Here is a 26,645-nt window from a genome sequence, read left to right as displayed (position 1 = left end):
GTTATGCTTCTTATTCGAAAGAAGTTGTTCCACTTTAATTGGCTTTATATTCGACTGTGCACATGCTGTTTTCTCTCATTCTGTACTTCTGAATCCCAGTCTGAACTGTTTCTCTTCGTCTGTGTCTTGTGCTAGCGCACGCCATTCCTCCTGCTTCCCATGTACTGTAGGGCCTTGTTTCTTTTCTTTTTTTTTTCTTAGGTCTCGTTTCCTCATTTACCATGGCACCTTAAACATTAGAACTTTAACTTCGGCAGCTTTTCCAGTTACAAGGTCATTAGGTGCAATGTTTGACCGAAAATACCCCTCGCTTGATGTAGCACGTGCTATTGATGGGATGGCAAAACGTCTGTGTCACATACAGAGCTTCTTCCACAGCATCTATTCCGAAGCTTGTTTTTCGCGTTGTTCAGCACAGTTGCCTCCGCTTCCTCCAGAACTTGACGAAACCTTGGATCATTGTCCTGCCTTCCTTGCCGCAGTGGTCTACCTCCTTCATTTTTCTGCTGCCTTTGATGCTTCTGAGCTGGCCTCCTCCAGCCAATTGACTGTGGCCCTTCTCCCTCTTAAAAACTTACATCCTGTGCTGCCTCCTCTGCCTCCAATCTGGCGCCTTCTGCTCCAGCGCCTCATGGTCCATGGCCTCCTAATCCAGCAACTCGCATATCAGTGCCTGCTGTCCCAATGCCTGTCAGTCCAGGAACTCCCACTCACCGCCTCACAATCCAGCAACTCTGCCCTGGTGCCTACTGTTCCAGTGCTCCAATTCAAGCAACTTCCAATTTGGTGCCTCCTGCTCCAGCGCCTCCTAATCCAGGGACTCATGGTCCTACACCTCCTGATAGACGGCCTCGCAATCCAGCATTCCCCACTCCAGCGCCTCGCAATGTAGCAACTCACACTCCACCGTCTATTGTTACAACACCTCATAATCCATCAACTCCCAGTCTGGTCCCCACTGTTGCAATGCCGTAAATTCTGGCCACTCACACTCCGCCACCTACTGCTCCAGCGCCTCCAATCAAGTAAAGCCCACTTTGGCACCTGATGTTCCAGCATTTCCCAATCCAGCAACTCTCCCTTTGGTGCCTCCTGTTCCAGCGCCTCCCGATCAGTAAACCCCCACCTCAGAACCTTCCCTATGCAGCACCTCCCGATCCATCAGCTCATACTCTGGCGCCATCCTCTCCATTGCCTCCCAATCCAGCAACTCACACTCCAGGACCCCCTGTTCCAGAGAGTCTGGAATCTCCCACTCTACTGCCTCCCTATCCAGCAACTCTCATTCTGGCGCATATTGTTCCATGCCTCACAATCCAGCAATTGCTGTTCTGGTGCCTCTCGCTCCAGCACATCAAAATCCATCCATTCCCACTGCAATACATCCTGCTCCAGCATCTCCCAATCAAGCAAATCCCACTCTGTTCCATCACCTACCAATACAGCGACTCCTACTCCAGCAGCTCCTGCTCCTGTTCCTCAAAATTCAGCAAATGCTGCTTCAGCATCTTCTGCTCCAGCACCTCACAATACATCTCCTAGCACTGCAGTACCTTCTCTTCCAGCATTTCCCAATCCAGCATTTCCCACTCCACAGTCTTCTACTCCAGCTCCTCAGAATCCCACAACTCCTTCTCTGGTGCCAACTGTTCCAGTGTCTCAAAATCCAGCAACTACACTCGGACTCCTCCTGCACCAGCGCCTTATAATCCTGAAATTCTTGCCCTGGTGCCCTTCCACTCCAGCGTCTACAAGTCCTACAACTCCAGCTCTGGCGCCTCCTGCTCCAGTGCCTCCAATTTCAGCAACTCTTGCTCCAACAATTTATGCTCCATCAATTCAAAATTCAGCATCCCTTGCTCCATCACCTGCCAATCCTGCACCAAGTGCCTCTTTGCCTTCTGTTCCATTGCCTCCCAATAGAGACTCTCCTGCTCTGGATCCTTCTACTCTAGTGTCTCCCAATCCAGAAACTGCAACTCTGTCTCGTTCCAGTCCAGCACCTTCGAATCCAGCAACTCTGGCTACGGTGTATCCCGCTCGAGTGCCTCAAAATTCAGCAAATCCCACCAGCACCCGTCACAATGTGGACTCTGTTTGCCCATCCTCTGCTGCCTTCATTCTTCTCATTTAGACTTCTGTTATTCCTGGCCTGTCATCTCCTGTCAAGTCTCCCATTTATCTCCACTGATTGACGGCCCCCTCTGGTGCCCTCTTTCTGCTCCAAGGGTTCCTCCCATGAAGGCGTGGATATCACACCCATCTCTGGGAGCTTCGTGGACTTACCTGGGCTTTCTGTCTTCTGGGCCTGAAAATTTCACTGCAAGGTTCAGTGACGTCCCATCTCCCCACCATTCAAGATGTGCACTTTATTTGGAAAGGTCCATCTTGATCACACATATTTTACAATCCATTACTACGTGTTTTGGCTATTGTCACCTTGAGATCTGTTACAAATCAAAAGTTGTGATGTAACTAAGTTCATTTAGCTGAAGCGAAATCTATAACATTCCTGGTGAAACATAAGAATAATGAGGAAAAGGGTCTGTATGATTAACATTCGTGTAAAACAGCTACACATACCATACAATATTCTGATGTAAGTATCAATGGCAGAACCTATGCTTTTAGTTACATAGTAAATGCTGCGGATGGCCAGTATGAGTCTGGTATTTATACAAAATGGTGGTCAGAATAGGACACTGCACCTAGGGAACATTACTAACCTGTGTCATAAATTTAATAGTTAAAATGCACTATACATGGTCACTAAATTAATAATAATTCAGATTTCATCATGAGCGGCTGACAATTAAACATTAACTAACACACAATATGTGGAATTAGATACATAGTTAAAATTTACATGAAAGGTGTGAAGAGTACTAATTAAAAGTTCCTAGCTGGCAAAGTAAATAACGCAATTGTGTAAAAGCGAGAATGAGAAGTTTGAAAATAACATCACAGCTACAAATCGAAACCTTCCATCATGACAAAACAATTAAACCACAACCATAAGTGTAGGACAATTAATTAACAAAACAGTGACTATTAATTCGATACTCAATAGTCGACAGAACATCCGGAGAGGGATCTCCATGGTGCCTCGTAGCTTCACGGAATGAAATTCTTGTTTTCCTGCGGCGAAGCTAGCTGGAGAAGACCCAGTCACTTGGCCAACACGATCCCACCCCACGTTGCTGCGGTGCTCGACGCTCCTCAAACTAGTACTTTTCTGAATACACCAAAATAAGCATTCAGGTTAAACTTATACTGTTCATTCAGCAGTAAATCTGGTTGACATTTTGTGTGTACGGCGACGTGGACGTGTTTCTCGACGATGGCCCTGCACGCCTCTCATTTTCCTCAGGTCTGCTCCTCTCCTCTTCCGTTGGATGACCTCCACTAGTCGCGCCATGCTGCTAGCACCTTCTTCCAGCATCACGAGGCCGTAGCCAGCCTTCCCTCAGGGGGCAACTGCGGTCTCCTCCCACCACTGGTGGCAGTTAATCTGACCATCACTGATACCTTGCTGGTCGTCTATGGTTTTGGCTTCCGCTACGTCGTCATCAGCGCCTACCGCGTGGCGAGCCTCGTTGATGCCCTCACATTACGGCAACCGCCACTGTTTCGAGCACCGACCACTAGCACCTTGCTACCAGCCTCCCAATCAACTAGCCCCGGCTGCTTTCTCAGTGGTAATAAAGTTATACTGTACTTGACTACAAGGACACATTTCTCTTTTTGTGCATGTTTCACCCGCAATGAGACTTTATTGAACTATTCGTTTGGGAGAATGTAACGTGGTTTTCGAAAGGTAAGACCACATTCACGAAGACACATGTAAAACGCCAAAGCGGAGAACGTTCCTAAATGAAAACAAAACTAAGTAAAATGGACCTTAAACAACTCTACAGTTAGAGCTAAGTTGTAATGTACCATTCCGACCGTACTAACAATGTACAAGTGTTTGCTGAAAAGTAATGGCTCCGAATTTTTAATATGAAATCTATTTAAGGCATTTAAGTAAAACAAACGTTACTAACGTTCAACATCTTTATTCTACATATCTACACACTTGCAGCTTTCTGCCGCAGTTACGAATTGTAGCGCTTAACGTAGCGATGTGTAACTTAACCAAGTCTGCGTTTGGGAAACAGTTTTATGTAATAGAGCTTTGATTTCGAAGAGTTTACTGACGCGTGGAGCACCCTCTCTTTCAAGATGACAACGCTAAAACACACACGAACGCTGCGACATCTGCAACGTTCCCCTGCCGTGGATTCACTGTCATCGATCATCCTCCATACAGTCCCGACTTGGAACCTTTCGATTATCATTTGTTTCTTAAACTTATGGAACTCATTCGAAGACTTCATTTTTATAGTTATGATGCGCTGCAAGGAGAGATGAGGTTGCTAATACAGCATACATTCTACAGTGACGCTATCAACAAAATGGTCTCCCATTTATAGAAACTTGTAGGTCACCAGGGTGACTATGTTGAGAAATAAATATGTAAACATAAAAATTAAAGGTGTAGAATGTGCTGAACCTCCGCATGCCCGGAAAGAGTGTTACCCGCCCCCCTCCCCCTCCCATTCGACTTCATTCAAAAATCCTGCGGCCAGTGTAGGTCTAAGCTGGTTGAGGCATCATAGCATAGCACTCCACGGTAAGAATTTCCACTAGTTGGAAACTTCGCATCAAGAATCAGATACATCTGGGAAGTTGTTTTGCGTGGATGCAATCCTTGACTCATATCCAACATGCATCTCGTCCTATTTCATTATTTTTCGTCAATTAGAGATACAAAATTAGTACTACTGTAAACGAGATGACCTACAAAGTTTCGATACTCACTGGATTTGAAAAGCTCTGTCCACAGAGGCACCTGCTTCTAGTTCACTGTGCAGATAGTAAAATTTCAAACGATAAAGTGTCACTAGTTATTTCACATATTATTGAAGAGATCATAACAATTTTAGAGAGAAAAATCTCGACATCTTGGATATTCGGGAAACCTGCCGGATGTTCGCGTCGTTCTCGCACGATATTTCAACAGCGTGCCTCGCTGTCTTCTTCAGGTGCTACCTGAGACTGGTCCTTGGGTCGTCGCGTCGCGTGGATCTGCACGGAGATAACTTTGCCTCCGATGTATGATGGAGTTCGCAGCAGTTAATGCTTTGCCTCCCATGCATGCTGATGTTGCGTCTTCATATGTGGGTTGTCTTCTTGGGTGTCTCCTCAGCACAGGTCTGCAGAGCTAGCTACATAGCGAGCAGGTGTGGCCAGCGGGTGGTGACGCTGCGCGGCAGTTTGCGGCCCAGCGTCCGGATTTCGGCGTTGTGCGACCGGCCAGCACGGTCGTAAAAGGTGCGGGCGGTCGTCTGGAAGAGGTCACGGAGCAGAGGTACTTCCGCGACGTCGTGAAGATGAGCGGTGGGAAAATCGTAAGGCAGGTGTAAGGCGAGCCGAAGGATGCGGTTCTGCAGTGTCTCCAGCTTCTTCAGGTTCGTGTCGGCGGCGTTCCCCCAGACGACCGCGGCGTATTGGAGTACAGGACGGAGCAGCGCCTTGTACAGGGTGATGCCCAGCCGCGGTGGTAGTTGGGAGTCGGGGTTCAGCAACGGGTACAGGGTGCGGAGCCGGCTCCGCACTTTGGCCTTCACTTCGCGGATATGCGGAACCCACGTGAGTCGGCGGTCGATGGTGACGCCGAGGTAATGCGCCGTTGGGCGCCACGGGACAGGGCTTCCACCGACGGTGAGCGGTTGAAAACCTGCAGGAACAAGGCGCCTGGTGACGATCAGGAACTGGGTCTTGACACCGTTGAATTGGAGACGCCACTTGACTGCCCAGGCTGCCAGGGTGTCAACGGCGAGCTGCAGACGGCGGCGCATGACGGCGGCATTGAGGCTCCTGGTATAGAGAGCCGTGTCATCCGCGTACAGGGCGAGCCGCACACGGTCGATCTTCGGCGCATCAGACGTGTACAGCGAGTACAGGAGTGGCCCCAAGACCGAGCCCTGTGGCACACCGGCGTTGATGCGGCGGACGGAGGACAAGCCCTGCGCGGCCCGCACATGGAAGGTCCGATCGGCAAGATAGGAAGCGATGAGACGTACGTGCGACGTCGGGACCCCAAGTTCAAACAGTTTGAACAAGAGTCCGCGGTGCCACACACTGTCGAAAGCGCGCGACACGTCCAAGAACACCGCGCCGAAGAACTCGCGCTGCTCGAGGGCGACGAACGCATCTTCCACCAGCCGAAGGAGTTGATGAACGGCCGAGTGGCCCCTGCGAAATCCGAACTGCTCTTCGGGCAGGAGGCCTTCCTCGTCGACGTGGCGCTGCAGCCGCCTGATGTACACCCTTTCAAAGACCTTGGAGACGGCCGGCAGTAAACTAATAGGTCTGTGGTTCACGGGATGCCGCAGATCCTTCCCCATCTTCGGAATCGCCACGATTTCTGCATGCTTCCAGGACTGAGGAAAACTGCAGGACCGGAGGATGACATTAAAAACGTCGGCAAGATGAGTGGCAGCCACGGGCGGCAACTTCTGAAGTAGGGCGTTAGAAACTTCGTCTGGGCCCGCAGGTTTCCTGGGGTTCAGGGCACGCAGGATGGAAGACACCTCCTCCGCCGTTGTCTCCTCAATGACGTCGTCGTCGTCGCGTGCCTCCAGGTAGCGTGGGAGCCGGTCAGCAACCAGGGCGTCGTGGACAGCGTCAGCTGGGTCTTCGATAGGCGTAAACGCGGCCTCGAAGACGTCTGCGAGGGCATCAGCCTTCGCAGATGGTTCGCAGACAGCCTGACCATGAACCAGCAGCGGAGGGATGCGTTGCGTGCGGCGTAGGAAACGCTTCGCCGTCTGCCAGGCTGAGCCGTCTTCAAGACAAAGAGTGGCAACCTTGTTGTTCCAGTCGCGGTTGCGATGGTTGTCGATGGCGGCCCTGATGTCCCGACGCATCCTGTTGAGAAGGCGCTTCGTGTTGGCATGCCTCGTCCGCTGCCACTCCCGGTAGACCCGGTTCTTCTCAGTGATGGCCGCAAGGATGTCCGGCGGCAGCTGGCGGGAGTAGTCAGGCGGAGGGCGAGGTCGGGGCGGCGTCGCTATAGCGGCAGCGTCGATCGTCGATGCCGCGAAGTGCAGAAGTGCTTCGTCCGCTCCAGCTTCCGCAGGGGGCGGCGCGGCGGCGAGTGAGTGCGTCACGGCTTCTTGAAACCTGTCCCAGTCGATGCCAGCAAGTGAGATACCTCGCCTGGGCTGCTGAAGGGCATCTAGGTCGATATCAAAAACCATAGGGACATGATCCGAAGACAGCGCCGTCCTCGTCGTGGCGGTGATCTCAAGAGGGATGCCCTTGACGACCGCGATGTCAATGATATCTGGGAGGCCACGGGCAGGGAAGATCGTCGGGTCGTACGGCCCCACCACAAGCGCATGGTGACGTTCCGCTACCCGGAGCAGGCAGCGGCCAGCGGCATTGGTGATCCTGGAGTTCCAGGAGACATGTTTACTGTTGAAGTCCCCGGCGACGAACACCGGCCCCCTCATGGAGAGCAGAGCACCGATGTCAGCAGGGTCCAGGGGACGAGACGGCGACCGATAGGCCGCGACGAACGTGATGGCGCCCGCCGAGGTGTGAACGACGACACCAGTGGCCTCCAGCGTTGCCAGTGGTGGAAGTTGTATCACATGGTGACGAATGCCAGTGCGGACGTAGACGGCTGTCCCTCCACCCGCCGTCAATCGATCGGTGCGATAGCTGGAGTAGTTCGCCGCCCTGACGTCGACCCCAGGCTTCAGGTGTGTTTCATTGATAAGGCAGACGTCGACGGCTTCATCTCGGAGAAATTGGCGTAGTTCGCCAGCTTGAGTGCGGATGCCGTTGGCGTTCCACGCGACGACCGTGAGCCCTCTAACGCTGCCCATGGTGTGGCTGGTGAGTGTTGACAGCGGTCGGGGCCGGAGAGACCATCGGCACTGCAGCGGTGAGTTGCTGCGACAGGACTTCAATCAACTTCGTAGCACTGGTCACCAGGGCTGTGAGCTGCGCGACGAGGTTGGCCAGGTCGGCGGTGGAGGCAGCTGGCGCGGCCCCGGCGCTGGAGGGGGGAGGCGTGGCTACTTCGCTGTGAGAGCCCACCTGGGGCTGCTCGACGGACGGTGCCAAGCGCTGGGTACCCACAGGGCGACGACCCCCGCGCCGGCGGTTGGAGGGGCGCGGTCCGGCTGACGTCCCGGGAAAGGCAGTACCCGGTGCCGCCACTGGCAGCTGTGGTGGAGGTGTAGGAGCCTCAGGTGTCGGCACGGCCTCGGATGCGGCGGGAGCGGGAGCAACCGACGCAGCCGGGGCGGCGGAGGGCGTCCCAGACGTTGCCGCCGCGAAAGAGACGCCTGGTCGTCTCGTTGCTGGCTTCTTCTGATGTGGCGCTGGTGTTTGGCCACGTTGTCGAGCGATGGCACGCTTCCACACCTCACACCCACGATAACTGGCCACGTGAGCACCGCCGCAGAGTGCACATGTAGGCTTCTCGGTGGGCGGACGGGGGCACGCACTTCCTGCATGAGCGCCGGCGCATTTAACGCATCTGTCCGGCATAGAGCAGTGGCGCGCGACGTGATTGATCCCCTGGCAGCGAAAGCACTGCACAGGGCCTCTCCGGGAGCGAAGATCCTCGGTCTGAACCGGAACGTCGGCGACCCGCGTCAATTGATAGAGTTTGCGGTTCTCCACGGTGTCAGAGCAGACGACCAGGAAGAGCGGCATATCTTCACGTGATTTTGGCGACTTCATCTTCACGACGGTCCGGATGTAGAAGCCCAGGTCAGCGAGTTCACGATGCAGGTGATCGGCTTCCATGTTGAACGGGAGGTCGCGGAAGACAATCTTCAGGACCTTGTCGGGTGCGGAAGCGTGGGTATAGAAAGGGAGACCACGCTCAGACGCCTCCTGAGTGACCCGGCGATAGTCATCGGCAGTGCGGAGAGTGACCCTGTACAGGTCACGCCCTGCAGGCTTCACTGTGTACACGGCCGTTGTCCAGCTGCGCAACAACTTCTGCAGTTCCCCATAGGGCGGCCGAAACTGGAGGACCACCGGCGGAAGATGGGAGTCTTTCTTCGGCGCAGGAACGCGCGGCGTCGGTTCCGGTGCGTCATCGAGCGCGTCGAATCAGTTGGCGACGGCAGTTGGAGGCGTCGTCGACGACAGCATGCGTCTTGCAGTTCGCCGGGCCGGGACAAAACCGTCGGCATCAGGGGCGAAATCTTGCTTGGCTCTCTTCTCAATCGGCGAGCTGCGAGCAGCGGCCGTCGCAGCTGTTGCCCTCCTCTTCTGTTTCCCGCTGCGTCCGCGTGGCTGAGGGGCGGTAGAGCTCTCATCTTCAGAATCTGGCAGCGGAGCAGACAGCGCAGTCTTCAACGTTTCCGGAGTAGTGTCCGTCAAATCCATAGCCATAGCAGTGGTCGTCATAAGTGGGGGGCCAGATGGGGCCGCCGACCGCGCAAGCGCGGCCGGACGGCGATCTGCCACACCCTTCGCGTCGCTAGCAGGCGCAGGTACGTCCTTCTCGCGGCTGCACATCTCAGCGACTGGTGCGTGTGTGGTCCTTGGGTCGATCGAGCCCAGTATTTATGCCTGGGAGGAGCTGGGCGTTCCCTAATCGGTCCGCGCCGAGTCGAGTGTTCCGTCTGAGGTCCGCGACCGCCAGACGCGGCTACATTGCCCCTCTCTGGTTGATTAGATTGTCTGTGACCTTAATGTCAATGGCTTCTTTAATGACACTGTCCCAAAATCTTGAGGTCTGTGTCACAATCTTGGTGTCATTGTAATCCATTGAATGACCAAGATCCAGACAATGCTCTACTATGGCTGATTTAGTTGACAGCCTGAGCCTGGTTTGTCTCTGATGTTCTTTACACCTGATGTCCACAGTTCTGGTGGTCTGGCCAATGTATGACATCCCACATTGGTACGGTATGTTGTGAATACCTGGCTTTCGTAGTCCCAGGTCATCTTTTACATTCCCCAGCATAGCCCCAATTTTGGTGCGTGGGCAAAATATGCTCTTGATGTCATATTTCTGGAGAATCCTGCTGATCTTGGCAGAGATAGGCCTGGCGTATGGCAGGTATGCCATGTTCTTTGCATCTTCTACTTCTTCTTCTGGATCCTTTGGCTGGTTGGCAGGTTGAAGTGCCTTCTGGCTATCTCTAGAGGAGTGCCCATTCCTGCTGAACACTGATTGTAAGTATTCTATTTCTGTGGCCAAACAACAGGATCTGACAGAGTTTTTGCTCTGTGGACCAGTGTTTTGAGCACTCCATTCTTCTGTGCCAGATGGTGGCAACTTCTGGCTTGTAGGTATACGTCAGTGTGCGTAGACTTGCGGTACACACACTGTCCAAATGTGCCATCTGCCTTTCTCTTCACTAGAACATCCAAGAACGGAAGTAGTCCATCCTTCTCCATTTCCATTGTGAACTGAATGTTTCGGTGGCAAGGGTTCAGATGTAGCAGTAACTCATCTAACTTCTCTCTACCATGGGGCCAGATGGCAAAGGTATCATCCACATACCTTAAAAAGCACTTGGGTTGATATGTTCCTTGACCACTCTTCAAACATTTCCATAAATAGGTTGGCCACCACTGGTGATAGAGGGCTGCCCATCGCCACCCCTTCTGTTTGTTCGTAAAATTGACCCCCATATAAGAAGTACGTCGAGGTCAATAGATGCCTGAATAGGTCAAGGAGAGCCCCATCGAACTTCTCTCTAATAAGCTCAGGTGACTCCTTCAGTGGTACCCGTGTGAAGAGGGACACCACATCGAAACTGTCCATGATGTCTGTGTCTGTGATGTGTTGCTCTCCCAGTCGTTGCATGAAATTCTCTGGGTTCCGGATGTGACGTGCACATTTACCCTGATGTGGTGTCAACATCATCTTTAAGTATTTCGCATTAGGGTAAGTTGGTGCGCCAATATTGCTGACAGTAGGTCGCAGCGGAACCCCATCCTTGTGAACCTTGGGGAGTCCATAAAGTCTAGGTGGTGCTGGCGCTTTGGGACGCAGCTTCTTGATGACTTGTTCAGGCAGGCCCGTCTCCTTCAACAGAGCTCTGGTCTTTTTGTCCACTTTCTCTGTAGGGTCGCTTGCTATTGACCTGAATGCAGTATCCTCCAGAAGTTGTTGCACCTTTCTGTCATATTCGGTTTTCTTTAGGATGACTGTGGAATTCCCCTTGTCTGCGGACAGCACCACAATGCTGTCATCCTCCCAGAGTCACCTCAGTGCCACCCTTTCATCACCTGAAATGCTGGATTTCGGTGGCTTGGTCTTGGTGAGCGCCCTGCAGGTCTCTCTTCGGATCTCTTCAGCCACACTAGAAGGTAGCATGCTGACCACTTGCTCAACTGCGCTGATGAAGGCTGTGACAGGCACGTTTCTAGGGCCCACTGCGAAATTGAGGCCTTTGCTAAGTACTTTTAAGGTGGTCTCATCGAGCTGCTTGTCACTTAGATTGACCACCGTGCGTGTGTCCCCAGTCTGTAGCACCTTGTTGTTGAGGTGCTCAAACTTGGCTAGTTAGCTTGCCATTGACTTCTTTCTGGTGCATTCTGCTAGAGAGCAGGAGGCACGGTCAATCTGGTCCCAGTCTTGAGTGGTTAAGGAAGCTGCTATAGTTAGATGAAGATACAGCACTCCCTGCACGTAACATCCAGTCGGTGGCACAGGTTGTGCACTCCCGCTGTAACCTGAGCGAGACTAGCTCGGTGATTGATCCTGTTTGCCGCTCTCGAGTTAATTTGATGCTTGATCCTGGCGAAAACTGCAACTATCTCCCCCTCTTGGCATTCAGCAGGAAACTGAGGGAACACAGCATCCTCCCTTTCTTTGTCGAAACTTGTCCATATCGTGCAAGAATGATGCGTACATCCGGCTGGATTCCCGAATATCCAAAATGTCAACAGATCGCCGGGAAAGCATGGAGAATTACGTCAGAAGACTCTACGGGGAGGAGATGTACCGTAACAGCAAGAAGCTGGACAAGCTTTTTAACTCGAGAGCGGCAAACAGGACAACTCAAGACTGGGATCAGGTTGATGGTACCTTCTGGTCTCTAGCATAATGCACCAGCAAGAAGTCAATGGCATGCCAACTAGCCAAGTTTGGGCGACTCAACAACAAGGTGCCACAGACTGGGGACACACGCACGGTGGTCAATCTAAGTGGCAAGCAGCACGATGAAAAACCTTATAAGTACTTAGCAAAGGCCTCAATTTCGCAGTGACCCCTAGGAACGTGCCTGTCACAGCCTTCATCAGTGCAGTTGAGCAAGTGGCCAACACGCTACCTTCTAGTGTCGCCGAAGAGATCCAAAGAGAGACCTGCAGGGCGCTCAAATAGACCAAGCCACCTAACTCCAACATTTCAGGTGATGAAAGGGTGGCACTGAGGCGACTCGGGAGGATGACAGCACTGTGGTGCTGCCCGCAGACAAGGGGAACTCCACAGTCATCCTAAAGAAAACAGAATATGACAGAAAGGTGCTACAACTTCTGGAGGATACTGCATACAGGTCAATAGCAAGCGACCCTACAGAGACAGTGGACAAAAATACCAGGGCTCTGTTGAAGGAGACGGGCCTGCCTGAACAAGTCATCAAGAAGCTGCGTCCCAAAGCGCCAGCACCACCTAGACTTTATGGACTCCCCAAGGTTCACAAGGATGGGGTTCCACTGCGACCTACTGTCAGCAATATTGGCGCACCAACTTACCCTACTGAGAAATACTTGAAGATGATGTTGACACCACATGAGGGTAAATGTGCACATCACATCCGGAACTCAGAGGATTTCCTGCAACGACTGGGACAGCAACACATCACAGACACAGACATCATGGTTAGTTTCGATGTGGTGTCTCTCTTCACACAGGTACCACTGAAGGAATCACTTGAGTTTATTAGAGAGAAGTTCGATGGGGCTCTCCTTGACCCATTTAGGCATCTATTGACCTCGACGTACTTCTTATATGGGGGTCAATTTTACGAACAAACAGAAGGGGTGGCGATGGGCAGCCCTCTATCACCAGTGGTGGCCAACCTATTTATGGAAATGTTTGAAGAGTGGTCAAGGAACATATCAACCCAAGTGCTTTTTAAGGTATGTGGATGATACCTCTGCCATCTGGCCCCATGGTAGAGAGAAGTTAGATGAGTTACTGCTACATCTGAACCCTTGCCACCGAAACATTCAGTTCACAATGGAAATGGAGAAGGATGGACTACTTCCGTTCTTGGATGTTCTAGTGAAGAGAAAGGCAGATGGCACATTTGGACACAGAGTGTACCGCAAGTCTACGCACACTGACTTATACCTACAATCCAGCAGTTGCCATCATCCGGCACGGAAGAATGGAGTGCTCAAAACACTGGTCCACAGAGCACAAAAACTGTCAGCTCCTGATTGTCTGGCCACAGAAATAGAACACTTACAATCAGTGTTCAGCAGGAATGGGTACTCCTCTCGAGATATTCAGATGGCACTTCAACCTGCCAACCAGCCAAAGGATTTTGAAGAAGAACTAGAAGAGGCAAAGAAGATGAGATACCTGGCATACGCCGGACCTATCTCTGCCAAGATCAGCAGGATTCTCCAGAAATATGACATCAAGAGCATATTTTGCCCACCCACCACAATTGAGGCTATGCTGTTGAATGTAAAAGATGACCTGGGGCTACGCAAGCCAGGTATTTACTACACACCGTGCCAGTGTGGGATGTCATACATTGGCCAGACCACCAGAACTGTGGACATCAGGTGTAAAGAACACCAGAGACATACCAGACTCAGGCAGGCAACTAAATCAGCCATAGCAGAGCTTTGTCTGGAACTTGGTCATTCAATGGATTACAATGACACCAAGATTGTGACACAGACCTCAAGATTTTGGGACAGTGTCATTAAAGAAGCCATTGACATTAAGGTCACAGACAATCTAATCAACCGTTACTCGTGGTACCAAATCAGCACTGCCTGGAATCCAGCGCTAGAGCTTGTGAAAACTCAACGCAGGGCACTCCGGGATTCTACAAGAAATAGAAGTGGAGACCGAGAAAACAACCGTGATACAAGGTGTCGGATATTAGAGACCAGATCTTCACATCCGAGTTCATGAACTCGACTTCAGAAGACGGCCAGGCCAGGCGCGGACGGCGGAAGGAACTCCGGCGACCAGAGAGGGGCAATGTAGCCGCGTCTGGCGGGAGCGGACCTCAGACGGAACACACGACGCGGCGCGGACCGATTAGGGAGCGCCCAGCACGAAACAGAAGTGGAAATCATAGCAACTGTCATGAGATAGAGTACGCAGCATCTCAGATCTGGTCTGACACACCTCGGATGACAACCACAACCGTTGAGGATTGCCAAAACGTTCGCCGACGGCAGTCGGAACATCCGCGACTGGAGGAGTCCGTTGAAGCCGAGTGTGGCGGACGCGGACCACAGATGGAACACTCGACTCGGCGCGGACCGATTAGGGAACGCTCAGCTCCTCCCAGGCATAAATACTGGACTCGATCGATCCAAGGACCAGTCTCAGGTAGCACCTGAAGAAGACATCGAGGCACGCTGTTGAAATATCTTGCGAGAACGACGCGAACATCCGGCTGGATTCCCGAATATCCAAGATGTTAGCACATCGCCGGCAAAGCATGAAGAATTACATCAGAAAAATCTCGTTGTATGGGGCAGATAGCTAAGCATCTTCTTGATTGTTCATGTCAAGGAAATAGAATGGAGAAAGCTACTATTGGATTTTCATGCTTCGACACGACCATCGACATTGGGAGAAATGTCAGTGAGCTTCTGCCGGTTTCGCTCGTAGATCTGTTACTATTCTGCTCCATGTTAATTGTATAAAATTTTACTTCATTCGAGAACTATAATTAATCTTCTGTACTGTCAATATTATCACCAGCTAGCAATATAGCGTACGAACCAAAATATAAAGAATAGAGTAGAGTGCTGTAAACTGTACTGCATGCACATTATAGAAGAAATTAACTACAGAACCACATTGTCTGTTTCATTAGAAAGCAAATATGAAATATAATGGGAAATAAGAAAACTTTACCTGACTAGAAAGTAACTTTCCTATACGAAAAAAAAAAACCATCTTGGGTTTCATTTCATAAGATTGTAATGCTAATTTGATCTCAAACCGTTGTCAAGTTAATGGTAAGAAAAAAGCACCCTCAGCTGCATACATAAAATACTTACATTCTTTTAAGTTGCAGTTTTTATGGCAACATTTACAAGTTATGTGACGAACATGCACCATTAGTAGGTTTCCTGAAAAATACTAATGCCCTTTTGTACTGTATCTCCTGAGATGGTCATGAACGTGATGGGTGTAAATGCCATGTATCGATAATTATTGTACGAAAATCTGGCGAAAAATGCCTGCGAGTAAACAAATGCATTATATAGAATTCCATGGACTTTCGATATTTTTTTCTGATCTTTCTATTCTTTTGTCGTCTTCTGCTGTTATTGGATTTGAAGATATAAAAACGATTGCCTGAAGTTCATCTTGATGTAATAGTCCATGTAAGTTGAAAATGAAGGAAAAAATGTGGTTCTTCATAACTTAAAATAAGTGTAGGGTATTCAATAATGTATATTCTTCAGTCTTACTTGTCCTGAGTAGATGTGGCCTTAACGGAGTATTCACCATTGTCAAGCGACATACTAGTAAGTAATTAGTAATTTTCTTTCAGCTCATCTTCGAGACATGCCGCCGGTCAGGACACTAAACTTTCTTTCAGATTCTATGAGCTATGTGGCCGCTGCGAATAATTTAATATATTTCACTTAGATTTTCTCAAGCTTGCGAGATAACATCCCAGCCAGAAAGTCCTGGTGACAGTATTCTAGTGCTAATATAAGATGTCATCTGCGAAAAATTATGCTTGTTATCTTATTTGGTATTCGAGACGAAACCACGATATTGAGTAATGGGCTTTATTACTTCAAACTGAACTGGCATACAAAATATTATCTGGTGTTATAAGCACCGCGAGACTGCCCCGGTCGCATGTTCGAATCCTGCCTCAGGCATGGATGTGTGTGATGTCCTTAGGTTAGTTAGGTTTACGTAGTTCTAAGTTCTAGAGGACTGATGACCTCAGATATTCAGTCCCACAGTGCTGAGAGTTGATTGAACCACTGTAACAATTACGAGATCTGTTAATGCGAAAGTAATGGAATATATATATATATATATATATATATATATATATATATATATATATATGTATATATATATATATATATTGGAGAACATCTGTGAGGATTCAGGAGAGAGACAATTAATTATTTATTGTCCTGTAACCACCCTGAGTACTGAACTAGTTTGCTGATTGCTGATCCGCGTCGGACTACATTAAATTACATTTCACAGTTCATAGTATTAATAGAATTATTTCTCTTTTCTATTGACATCACTTTATTGAAAGCTATCAAAGCAGATGTAATAAATTCTAAATTTTATTAAATTACATTACACAGTGTTTGAAGGTAGATAGCAGCTGTTCATCTGAAAGAAATAAATATAATAACATACTTATTTAAGCTAAAACAACTCTTGAAGGGCCTGAACGATATGAAGGAATACTATAACTATGAAATGACTTGTCGACTATAACAATTGCCGGCCGCGGTGGCCGAGGGGTTCTAGGCTCTTCAGTCCGGAACCGCGAGACTGCCCCGGTCGCTGGTTCGAATCCTGCCTCGGGCATGGATGTGTGTGATGTCCTTAGGTTACTTAGGTTTACGTAGTTCTAAGTTCTAGAGGACTGATGACCTCAGATGTTCAGACCCACAGTGCTCAGAGTTGATTGAACTACTGTAACAATTACGAGATCTGTTAATGCGAATGTAATGGAATGTCGTTAGAGAAAATGGGACATTGGATCTTAGAGCTTGCCTAGTAAGGCGGTGCGGGTCTCCCGCATCGTTCCACTACGCTCTGTAAGGAAGCATGGGACTTCATTTTCAATCGTCATCTTAAGGAATCACGTGGACTACAGAATGAACTGTTGCTCTCGCACAGTTATAAACGGGAGCGTGTCACAAATAAACTACTTCACAGCCAACCAGTGAAGTATATTAGCTTGAAAACGTTAATGTCATTTATAAATGAGGAAAAGGCACTATTTATCAATCATTACCGGTGAGCGATTCTCAACATTCAGCAACTTCAGAGTCGTTACGTCCAAGGTCAGTTACTGCAGTTAGTTTAGGACACATGGCTGAGATATATAAATACAAAATTTTCTACTTGGGTATGACAAGCAGATAGCATACTGTTTTCCCCTACAGCTCGAAATAATTTTTATACGTTCTTCTATCAGCGGCGTGAGACAGACGAGGCTGTGAGATTGCTAAATCGACTGGATGTAGACACTTCGCTTCAGAACTTATTTTTCCAGGTGTTCTTCTCTTGAATAATGGAACATACGTATAACAAGCGCATTTGTTATATGGCAGCATCAGCTTCGTCTGAAGTTTACCCACGAATACGTAAATATTTATGACAAATACGAACTGTATAGGCAGCTGTTCTCTTCTGAGAAGTAAGACTTGCAGCACATTACGCTGTAGGCTGGAGGTGGTTGAGAGTTGTGAAGGTGCAAATAAATTTTCTTAATCAGCCCAATTTTATTAAATAAATGAAACTGAATTATAAACAGATTTTGCTCGTACACAGGAAAACATGCCGGGAATGAAGAAACAACGGTAACAAAATAACAGTAATAGATGCTCAAATAAAACTTCAGAGGGAGGTATTTCTAGGAACTAAGGGATTTGACCGGCCTAGTAGAGCGTGTTCTGTTTTATTTCGCATCTAAACGTCACTTAAGGAACTGCTACATACCTGTTGAAATTTCGCTCGTCAACGCCAAAGTCGGTAAGATGTGTTTTCCGTTATTGCGGCATTCTGGCTGCGTTCCAAATTAACGAGAGAGACAGTATGGAGATAAGACACTGAATTCCCGTTTGAGGATGTGGGGTTGCTGGTCCCTTATCGGGTGTCTCTCAAGCTGGCAGACTGAGGAATGTCTCCCAGATATGGCTGGAAAGTCTCCCGGATATGGCCCGGATACCCGGAAAGGATCGAAACTGACAACATGTGCGGCAGCTAAACTCCAGTAGAGTGGACTGCCATGGGCATCTCGAACTCATGCCAGGAGTGACGTGGAAAATTAAATCACCAATCCGTTCTTAAGCAAGTGTGGCGATTATGCTTCCACCTCTTAAGTCTTACACGATTACTAGTGCTGTCGTAAAATTTTCCAGGTTGGTTCCCAAAGAATCAGATGTCTGCGTGGGGACTGCTTTAACATGGCCGCTACAGAGACCTACTAATATCGGAAATTCCAAATTTCTCTACGTCTCCATATATAAAATGAACGTAGGAAGGAAGAATGTGTTCAACGACGTGTTGACATCCAAGTCATTAGGGACGGAGCACAAGCTCGGATTTTGTCTAACACGGAGTTAAAAGTGAACGTGCCATTTCAAAGGCATCATCAAAGCATTTGCCTGGAGTGATTTAGGGAAATAATCAAATCCTAATTCTGGATTTCCTGACGCGAATGTGAGTCGTGGTTTTCTCGAATTCGAGGCCAGTGTGCTAACCACTGCACCAATCTCTCGTTTGCACATGGAACTGCTGATCATCACCCGCTCAATATGAACTAAGTTGAACTGAGGAGGACGTGGAGTGTTTGTTGTTGCTCTGAGTGAAGTGCGTCTTAAAGGTGCCCAGTGTGCAATATTAAACTCAGGAAATATTCTGTACCATTGTACAAATTGTTATAAGATGATCAAAGAAATACATGTAACAAATAGCGCAACTCTATATCCCTTCTTGAAGCTACTCTATTGCTGAACTAGTAGAGTTTTATGAGGAGGTAAAAGATGTAAACGAAAATGGACAATCCCCATGGTTGGGGATTGTAGTTAAATATAATATTTGGGATTTATTCATAAGGGATTGACACAAGCAATCAATTGTATATGCAAAATTCATGTCAAAAGCAAAGAGCTGCTTCTGGACGAAAGAAGTGAAAGAGGCAAAAGACTTTTTCATTTTGCTGGAGAGAATAATTTTTTCCTTAATGAACAGCTTTATAATGACGTGGAGAAGTCGAAATCACTAGGTTCTGAAGGAAATAAGATTTTACAATTGTAAATCAGAACAAAATAATCAAAGACGTTTCACTTTTAAAATAACTTAATAGTGTTACGACCATGACTGATAAAAACAGAAGCAGACATAAAAATTCAGCAAGGGACAAGGAAACTGAGTGAAGAAAGGAATTATCAACGTGGATAAAGTAAGTGAAAGGAAAGTGAACCCCGGAGTAATCTTCAGATGACGTTAGAACAGCCAATAAAAGAAATACAAGTGGACAAGATAACGAAACCTGAGAAAGAAAATTTTTTTCAGTATTCTCTTAATCATGTCGAATGCAAGGAGCATTACTGTCAAAGAGACGAGAAGTGAAAATTAAAACACTTATTTACAAGGTAGAATAACCGAAACTAAGTAAGCGTATTACGAAGAAAGTAAAAGCAGATACAGAAAGGTATAACGAAAATATTACAAAATTTTCATTACAGAATAAAAGAATTTGAAAATTAAACAAAATATTATGACTGATGAAAGAGAAACATCAGTAATTGACAGTAATGTAAAAGAGCACAACAGATAAGCAATAAATTCTGCAGCACATAAGGAATTTCTACAGCTAATTATACGAACCAAAAAGAATAAAATACACACATGAAAATTAAGAAGTTCTTAAAATACTTCAAAAAGTAAGAAAAGCTATAAACTAAGTACTGAATTGCACTACTGGTGGTAATGATATCTGACGACTGAAAAATCTAGGTTTTTTTGATGAAAAAGGAAAAACAACATGTGGCAAAAATCTTTACTGCCAATGAATATGAACTTTTATAGACTTTGAAAACGCCTTTGTTTCGGTCAGCCACATTACACCTATACAGTCACCAACCTAACGAGGTCTGGAAACAAAGTACATAAGTACATTCTGTAACATCGGTAATGCATCGGTGGCTCCTGTCAGGAGAGAAAATTAGTCAGTTTTCCGTTGGAGGAGGAGTCAAGCAGGGTGACAATTTGTATATCCCCGAAACTGTTTCTAGGAGTCCTTGGCATGGATACGTCCTAAGCTGTTTGGAAAGAAAGAAAAATTAGTGTAAATGAGAAAAGTGTCTGTAAATTGAGGTTGGTAGGCGATAAAGCGTAGAACGTTTAATTTTATAGGATATATTGTACGCAATTACTGAAAATATTTATGGAAATATAAAGAACTGTAACTCTCTGTAAGAAGTGGGCCTTAAGATAAATCGGTCAAAAATAAACACTACGCACAACAAGTGAGTCACTGTAAGATAAATAATATTAAAAAGCAACTGACTAAAAAATGTTAACGGATATATTTATCTTGGAAAGGTAATTAATATCAAACGAGATTTAAAATCTCTCATTTGTCTCCTCATGAAGCTACATTGGAAAACTTATGTAAGAAACGAAACCATATCTAAGTTTGATATGCAACCTTACCCAAAAAACATAGTGTATGAAAAATGTGTTCTCTCTGTACTAACGTCAACACTTGGGTCTAAAACAAGTTTTGCAAAAGAAAACTACGCCAGTTAGGAGCGCTATGGAAAGGTCTTTTCTTGGTGTCACTAGTAAATATCGGAAAAGAAGTGATGATGTTGCAGAAAGGGCTAAGTCCTCAAAATGGAATAGGGTAGTCCAAAGACAGTTATAGAGTGCAGTCCTAGAGAAGGACGAAGATAACAAGGTGAACCAACCACCATCTGGATTATGTTCGTTGGCTACATGTTTCACAAATCATCTGAATGATTCATTCAGTGCAAGTGTGGAACATTTCAGTTTATCGGATATATTGTACGCAATTAGTGAAAATATTAATGCAAATATAATATTTTACTAGTAGTTGTTCAAATAACGTGAAAAATTTGTTTCTTCATTCTTCTCCTACAGGCTGCCAGTTATTAGACAAAAATCTGACCATCGAATAGCCTTGTCCAGGAGATATGATATTTTGTTCGATTTCCTTTCTGAGCCACTAACAGATTTAATCATAGGTGACAGAGGTCGTGATTTCTTCTAGTGCTCTTCTCCAAATTTTTTTGGATTATTTGTGACGAATTGCATTAGGGTGCAGTTAAAATGCATAACTTCTAGAAGAGGTGGGTACACGATTACCACAGGTGGTCTATTATTTTTATTGCTCGCTTTTGTGAAACCAGTACTTCCTCTCTTACTGATGAGTTACCCCAGAAAGTTAGACCACAAAGATTTTATTGAGCGGAAATACGCAATTTTTCGTATGTCTGTATTTGTTGCACATATCTTAAAAGGTCTATGAAAAACATCGTTAACAGTTTCTTCTGTGGCTCTCTCTCTAATGGAATTCCTTATAAATCAAGTATTGGTTGCAGAATGTTTCAACACATGCATAAGCATAAGAGTGGGCCAAACACTGAATCTTCTGGTACATCCCTCAAGGTTTGTTCCCAGTAATTAACATTGTTTATTATTTCAGCTCTGTTTGAACTATTGAAATTTTGAACTACTGAACTATTCAGTACAATTTTGGCACTCTGCTTGTCAAATATGACTCAAAGCAGTTTTTTGTAAATCCATTATTCCATAAAACGTAAGTTTCTTCTAAGAGAATAACATGATCTTTGCGTGCAAACACGTTAGAAAGACCACAAAAAATTGCTGCCAGTTATATTTCATTACTTAAGGAGTGTCATATTTTGCGAGTGAATGTATAAATACTATTATTTGCCATAATTAACTGAAGGAAGTTACAGGTTTCAACTGGCAAAGGACAAGAGGTAAGAGATAAGAAAGGAAAGAGGGACTGGAAATGTATTTACTAGCTTAGGATTAATAAGGCTACACATTGTACAGTGAGTCATGGGGTAGCAGTTTTATGTGTCATTTGCTAAAATCCTCTTTGCCTCATATATCGATAATGGTCAACCCTTTGGCTGCTATCTGAGGCTATGACGGAGGGGAATGGATGTTAAGTATTGCTCGCTTAGTGAGCGTAAAGGACAGAAAGGGATGTCAGATGGCGTTCCTTGAGACGGAGTGAGCTCTGGTGCGCTCTTAGTGGTGGCTGTGCACTTGCTACGGACGTGAGTGGCGAAAAGATTGTGCATGACTTTCGCCGTGGCCTCTTCAAGCACGTCGCAGCGGGAGGTGGCGCTGGCATGGAGAATAGCGGACTGGAACTTCCACTGCACTCCTTGCGGCGAGCCCTAGCTGTTGTGATACGGCAGTGCGATGGTGACTTTGATCGTGGACATTCCATGGATCCAGCTTGCTTTGCACGCTTCTTGCAGAAACTCTCTTTGTTTAACGTGAGCTCCGATAAATTTCGTGAGAAAGTTTTGGTTCTTGTGGGATATCCTACCAGCTTTAACACACTTTCGTTGTCTACTATCATGGTTACTTCTAACTTTTTTACTTCTAACTTTTTCCTTTATTTTCAGGAAAGAGAGTCTGGGATCAAGCTGAGTGTAGGTATCCGAGCTGTGATAAAGTTGTTCCTCAGACTTCTGAAGTAATTTAAGTGTGCTGAGAGTGGGCAGGTTTGTTGTTAAATAATTACCTACTATAGGAGACTCTTTTCAAACAACTTACGGGAATTCATCCAGGTAATATGGGCAGTTTGTACCTAGAGAATGGCGGGGTGTACTCCCGCCTAATAATCGGCGGGCGTTTCTAGTATGATAAAAGAAGAAAGGAAATAAGTTAAATATTTTTCAATTCTTTCTATTATAATCTGATAATTATATATATATATATATATATATATATATATATATATATTGTTGTGTTTCATACTAGAATGTCGTGTATCCAGTTTGGCACAGCTTTGTCGCAGGAAACACGAAAGCGGTGGAAGACGTCCGTCTTGTGGTTGGCTCCTGATCGTTGTCAGAAGGAGGCTAGTTTTTGATTACGCAAAGACTCCTATTATTTGGAAAAGAACAACTCGGATTTCCTTACGTAATCAGTATGAAGTTTATAATCACCTCGTGGTGCCACTGCCAGACACCACACTTGGTAGGTGGTAGCTTAAATCGGCCGCGGTCCATTAGTACATGTCGGACCCGCGTGGCGCCACTGTGTGATCGCAGACCGAGCGCCACCACACGGCAGGTCTCGAGAGACGTACGAGAACTCGCCCCAGTTGTACGACGACGTTGCTAGCGACTATACTGACGAAGCCTTTGCTCTCATTTGCCGAGAGACAGTTAGAATAGCCTTCAGCTAAGTTAATGGCTACGACTTAGCAAGGCGCCAATTGTCACAGTGCATGTATCTTACGAGTCTCATTTGTATAGTTAAGAGAGATGTATCACAAGGATTGATTAAAAGTTAAGTATATTCCAAAGATACGTATTTTCTTTATAGTATTCAATATGTATCCTGTTCCAGACTTGACGCCAGTCGGCGTGTGTGTACGCGTGCCTTTCGGCTTCCTCCTCAGTGTGGCGTGACTAGCTTGTTACGCCACAACAGATTGGCGACGAGGATTACAGGATCGTGTTCTTTCTACTTGCTTTGCTCTGAATTATTTGTGTCATGGCTTCGCCACAATCTCCAGATGTACTGTCCGAATTTTATCGCTTGCAGAATCAGCAGACGCAGGCGTTATTGGATGCCCTTGGACAGCTCGTCCAGGGTCAACGTGCACTGCAACACGATGCGGCCGCCGCCGCTTCATCGCTACTACAGCCACGACCCGCCGTTGCACCTCCGTTTCGTAGCTTCGACGCAGCCCACGAGTCTTGGACTGAGTGGTCCCGACAATTCGGCTTCCATCTAGCCGCCTACAGAATTCAAGGTAATGAGCGGCAGCCGTTTTTGCTTTCTTGTGTCGGTGTGTCCACCTACCGTGTGATAGTGAAATTGTTTCCCCGACGCGACGTAGCGACTCTGTCCTATGAAGAAATTTTGTCTTCTTTAGATGCCTATTTCAAAGAAACAGTTAAAGTAGTTGCAAAACGGTATACATGCTTTCGTACCAAACGTTCGGCCGGTCAGACTAATAGGGAGTGGGTTGCAACATTGCAAGGACTTACTAGGGATTGTGATTTTGCATGTGAATGTGGACTTCGTATTCAGATACTATGGTGCGTGATGCAATAGCGCAGAACGATTCTGATGTTCGCATACGGGAACATATTTTGAAACTCGTTAATCCCTCCCTTCAACAAGTGATAGACATATTGGATAGGCAAGACACACTTGACTTTGCTCAGGAATCATTTGAAACTTCGCCAGCAGTGTGTCGCATTGACTGGCCCGCCGGGCGCGCAGCACGGGACGCTAAACGGCCCTCGCGCACGTCCGAGCAGCTGCAGCCTAGCTCGCAAACACGTGTGCCGTGTAAGCAGGCCAATGCAGTTCTAAAATCATGCCCGCGGTGTGCAACTAGACATTCGCGTGAAAATTGCCCGTCACGCCAAGCTATTTGCTTTTACTGTCATAAGAAAGGACATGTTCAAAGTGTTTGCCTGAAAAAGCTAAGATCAGACAATCAAAACCATTCCAGGCCCTTTGCTTCGCGCCGGAATCGAACCAGGGACAATCAGGCTCGTGGACCTTCGCCCATGGACATTCATGTCGTTAATTCCACCCCGTCCAGTGCCACTTTATCTCACAGTGACTGTGTTCGTCCCGCACAAAGTGTGCGTCGATGTCGCCGGAACTCCCGTAAAGTCGCAAGTGCTTCTGTACCTGTATCAGTTCAAATTGCACTTGAAAGTCGCTCTTTTCGTCAGCAGGACATTAAACTTTTTGTAGACTTAGACTTTGGAGGCAAAGTGATACCATTCCAGCTCGATACCGGAGCTGCAGTTTCATTGCTCAATCAAGACACGTACAAACAACTGGGCAAACCTCCGTTGCGTGCCGCAAATGTTCAGCTCAATAGTTATTTAGGACAGCAGATACCTGTGTTAGGACAGTGCAGCCTTCTTGCCACATACAAGGGACAAACAAAACTTGTGTCATTTTACGTTCTTCGTTCTTCTACTGCAGTGAACTTGTTTGGTTTAGATTTATTTCAGTTGTTTAACATGTCTATCGTAAATCAGGTCCTAACAGTGAATCAGACTGTGCCTTCCGCCAGTGTTTCTCGTCTTTGTGACGAATTTGCAGACATTTTTGCACCGGGCCTTGGTTGCGCTAAGAACTATGAAGCACATTTGAAACTCAAAGTGGACGCGCAACCGAAATTTTTCAGAGCGCGCAATGTTCCCCATGCATTGCGTGATGAGGTCGCACGAACATTAAACGATTTAGAATCTCAGGGTGTAATTGAAGGTGTGCAGGCTTCTCTCTGGGCCTCACCCTTAGTAATTTTGCCAAAACCTTCCGGAAAATTGAGACTTTGCGTAGACTTCAAGGCAACTGTGAATCCACAACTTGTGACTGCAACTTTTCCTTTGCCCCGCCCAGAAGATCTTTTTGATAAACAGTGCCCGGGTAAATACTTTTCGAAATTGGACCTAGCAGATGCCTACTTGCAAATACCAGTGGGCGCAGAATCCCAGCGCGTCTTGGTGGTTGACACGCATCTTCGATTGTACCGATTCAAAAGACTGCCATTCGGGTGTGCATCCGCCCCTGCATTGTTTCAGCAATATTTACAAACTGTTTGTGCGTCGGTCCCTACTGCTGCGAACTATCTGGACGATATTGTGATCTCCTGAAAGACAGAAGCCGAACATTTAGCCAACCTACGAACGTTATTTCAGGTCTTGCGACAAAATGGTATTCGCTTGAGAAAGGACAAATGTGTGTTTTTTGCTCGTGACTTACCATATCTGGGCCATGTCATAAATGCCCAAGGCATACATCCGAGTCCAGAGCACCTCCGTGCCATACAGGAGTTGCCATCGCCACAGAACTTGAAACAGCTCCAGAGAGTGTTGGGAAAAATTAACTACTATGCCAGGTTTGTGCCGCGCGCTTCTTCCATTTCAGCTCCGCTTCATCGCTTACGCCGTAAAGGTGTTCCGTTCGTCTGGACGACGGAATGCGAACGCGCCTTTCGCCAGTTGAAATCGGCGTTGCTTTCTCATACTTGCCTTACGCCATTCGATCCCCAGAAACCACTTTTGTTGATGGTCGATGCATCGGAATTCGGGATCGGTGCTGTGCTTGCGCACAAAGATGGATCGCATGATCGTCCTATTGCCTTTGCTTCAAAATTGCTCTCGTCTGCGCAACGCAATTATTCCCAGATAGAGAGAGAAGCTTTAGCTCTCGTGTTTGGAGTTACTAAGTTCCATGATTTCTTGTATGGTCGTCACTTTACCATCATCACAGACCACAAACCTTTGACATCGCTTTTTCATCCGAACGAGCCTGTACCTCTACGTACAGCGCAGAAATTCATTCGCTGGTCTCTTTTCCTCTCGCAGTACCGCTACGATATCTTGTATCGGTCCACTGCTAAGCACGG

The 26,645-nt window shown here is 47.1% G+C and overlaps 1 protein-coding gene across 1 annotated transcript; it reads left to right on the top strand.

The window, feature by feature from the left end:
* The first annotated feature begins 1,141 nt into the window (after positions 1-1,141).
* LOC126199589 (uncharacterized) lies at positions 1,142-8,244 on the top strand. Its single transcript, XM_049936515.1, has 2 exons — positions 1,142-2,029; positions 8,017-8,244. Exons 1-2 carry the CDS (start codon positions 1,142-1,144, stop codon positions 8,242-8,244), a joined length of 1,116 nt encoding a protein of 371 aa, XP_049792472.1.
* Positions 8,245-26,645: the final 18,401 nt, after the last annotated feature.

The sequence above is a fragment of the Schistocerca nitens genome, chromosome 8 (assembly GCF_023898315.1).
Source record: "Schistocerca nitens isolate TAMUIC-IGC-003100 chromosome 8, iqSchNite1.1, whole genome shotgun sequence".
NCBI classification, from domain to species: Eukaryota; Metazoa; Arthropoda; class Insecta; order Orthoptera; family Acrididae; genus Schistocerca; species Schistocerca nitens.
Note: the sequence above shows the minus strand (reverse complement) of the source record. Positions and strands in the feature narration are given on the sequence as shown.